Source organism: Rhincodon typus, chromosome 6 (assembly GCF_021869965.1).
Source record: "Rhincodon typus isolate 14 chromosome 6, sRhiTyp1.1, whole genome shotgun sequence".
NCBI lineage: Eukaryota > Metazoa > Chordata > Chondrichthyes > Orectolobiformes > Rhincodontidae > Rhincodon > Rhincodon typus.
Window position 1 is genome coordinate 106,565,749 of NC_063337.1, and position 2,647 is coordinate 106,568,395.

Here is a 2,647-nt window from a genome sequence, read left to right on the forward strand (position 1 = left end):
TGTGGTGGTCTCAGCGTGGATGTCCCGTCTTGAGATGATTCCAGAGCGATCTCCCAGCCTCGTGAAGCTTGAGGTGAAGCCAGGCATGGTCTGGAGTCAAGGCCTGGTGTAGACTGAAGGCTAGGTGTCAGCATGGACTGGGTTGGAAGACCATTGTTCTAAACGTTTTCTTCTTTCTCCAATTTATAATTTATTTCTAAAATCTGCAATGCTGGACTTTTTACTTCTCTATTTTGTAAGATCTGTAACTGAAGAAGCTGTAACTAGGGACCTTTGTACCTAGGATGGCACCTTAAGCAGCAACTTGTAAACTTTTCACTCATTTGAGTACATGTGACAATAAAGCTAATTCAATTCAGGAAATTAATCCTGGTTCAATGAGAACTATCGGAGGGCAAGCCAGAAGCAGTACCAAGCATACCAGTGCTGTCCTTAACATTAAGGCAGTAATTTGAATCAAGGAAACTAAGCAAAACAATTTGATGGAAAACCCAGTGAGAATAGTTCAGCACAAAGATAGTCGGTTGGGGTTGTGGGAGGTTCATCATCTCTGTCACAGGATGATGCTGCAGGAGCTGCTTCCCTTCAGTGTAAGGTCTGAAGTGGGATGTTCACTGATGATCATACATGTTTCAGTATAATTCACAGCTCTTCAGATACTGACACAGTCTGCTTCCTATGCTTGAAGTTCACCTGACCTTACTATTTGTGCACAGAGGAATAAAGCTCCACAGCATCACATTCAAATATTGTCCCTCCTGAGGTTTTGTTGCTATCATTGAAGTGATGAATAAACATAATGCTTCTTTTCCAGTTAGTTCGTGCTGAATAAAGTTTACCTTTAGTTTATTAAGCGGGCACCAACTATTTTTCCAGCTGAGAAAAAGTGAATCTATTCCTGGGTACAGAACTCGCCAAACATTCTCATCTATATGCAAACATCTGTGGGAATGTAGTCTACAGCAGGAGGCATCACAGTTAAATCTGAATCTGTCTTCATCCCACGTTTCCAATCTGGATCAGAGGGAACCCGATCCGTTCCTTCTCTTCTCACTCCGTGACCTTTTCGGATCTTTGTGATCTCTGCACTGTGGCTAGTGAACGGAACAAAATGTAGGGGTCAGACTTGGAATCTACCTTCACTGTAATATTCAGATGCTCAATGATTCATCAGAGAGATTCTTTAATAAACTTCTTACTTATTTAAAACAAAAATTCCTGGCATTCTCTGTTACCATTTTGTTTGTACACTGAAAAGGAATGATTTTCCTAACGTTTCATCAGCACTGCAATGTCAGTAGTATATTCAACTTGGCTTCATTAAAACCATCTAAATGTGCCTGAACATATTTACAATTTACAATTCCCAACAAGAGAACATGAATTCAAGAGTATGTTATTTTTTAATGAGGTACATATCCAATTATTCTTACATCATTTCCCTCCTAATTTAACAACAAAGCATTGGTGTAAACTTTCTTAGACAAGAAATGACTCATCAAGATTTTAGACAATTAAATGTAGAAAGGTTTCAGTCCCAGCAAGAAATGTTTTAGTTCATCAGGATTAGCCCTGAGGATGAAGTGCCTTTGTTTGACATTCTCTTTTCTATTTGTGAATATTGTTCACTCTATGCCTATCTCTACTCAAAATCAAGCAATGAAAATGTCTCAAAATGACTTGAATTATGCACAGGTTTGTAATATTTAACAATCCTTCATAAATGTATCGGTAAGTTTGATATTGTGATAATTTTGCCTTTTTTTTAAACATAGCGAAGAAAGTAATGCAATAGGTTCACTCTAATTTTATTTTTTTCAAACAGAAATACATTAAACAGTTCTATACCTTTGGGCGTGGTTCAAAAAGTCTCATAGAAAGTAAGGACTCCTTATCAAGAAAGATTAAAGAATTGCAAAAATTCTATGGACTGCAGGAAACAGGGGAACTGAACCAGGAAACAATAGAAATAATGAAAGCACCTCGATGTGGTTTTCCTGATCTCGCTCACTATCAACTCTATCCAGGGAGACCTCGATGGATGAAGCCATTTGTCACATACAAGTAAAGAATTTGAATAATGTATTTCTTTTAATTTTGGTTGAATATAAAAAATGATAAAACCATGTTTTTCCTTCCTAAAGTATAGTGAACTATCTACCTCAACTAAGCTACATTGAGATAGAAGATGCCGTATGGAGGGCTGTGAATATTTGGCAAAAAGAAACCCCACTGAATTTTGTCAGGGTCCATGATATGGAAGCTGATATCATGATTTCCTTTGAAGGACGTGGTACGTTATCATTTTTAAATTCATTGCTCATGAGCAAAGAAGGAAATTATCTTTTTTTTTAATTCATCCTCTAAGTTCATTTCACAGTAACACAGGCTGTTTAGCAAAACATATAAATTGCATCGATTAAATCTATCTGAAATTTGGTTGTGATCATTTAAAGTAAATATTAATGTTATTAATGCATATCCTCCTTCAGTGTTTACCACTCTCAGTTGGGTTGAATTTGAGTACCTTGTATCTTTTTGAGTAAAAGTAGCATCATTTTCATAAACAACCGTGTCATTTAAAAGGAGCTCGAGGAGCTCGAGGAGCTCGAACAGTTCATAGCCTCGTGCTCCCACGAGGAGCTCG

General features: G+C 37.4%; 1 protein-coding gene across 1 annotated transcript in view; it reads left to right on the forward strand.

Annotated features, from left to right (window-relative positions):
• Window positions 1-1,534: 1,534 nt before the first annotated feature.
• Window positions 1,535-2,647, forward strand: part of LOC109926772 (matrix metalloproteinase-20-like) — a 73,478-nt gene continuing 72,365 nt past the window's right edge. The window contains exons 1-3 of the mRNA XM_048598430.1: window positions 1,535-1,695; window positions 1,826-2,064; window positions 2,145-2,293. Coding sequence (XP_048454387.1) covers window positions 1,579-1,695; window positions 1,826-2,064; window positions 2,145-2,293 — 505 coding nt within the window. The 5' untranslated portion in view covers window positions 1,535-1,578. The remainder of the gene's footprint in view (window positions 1,696-1,825; window positions 2,065-2,144; window positions 2,294-2,647) is intronic.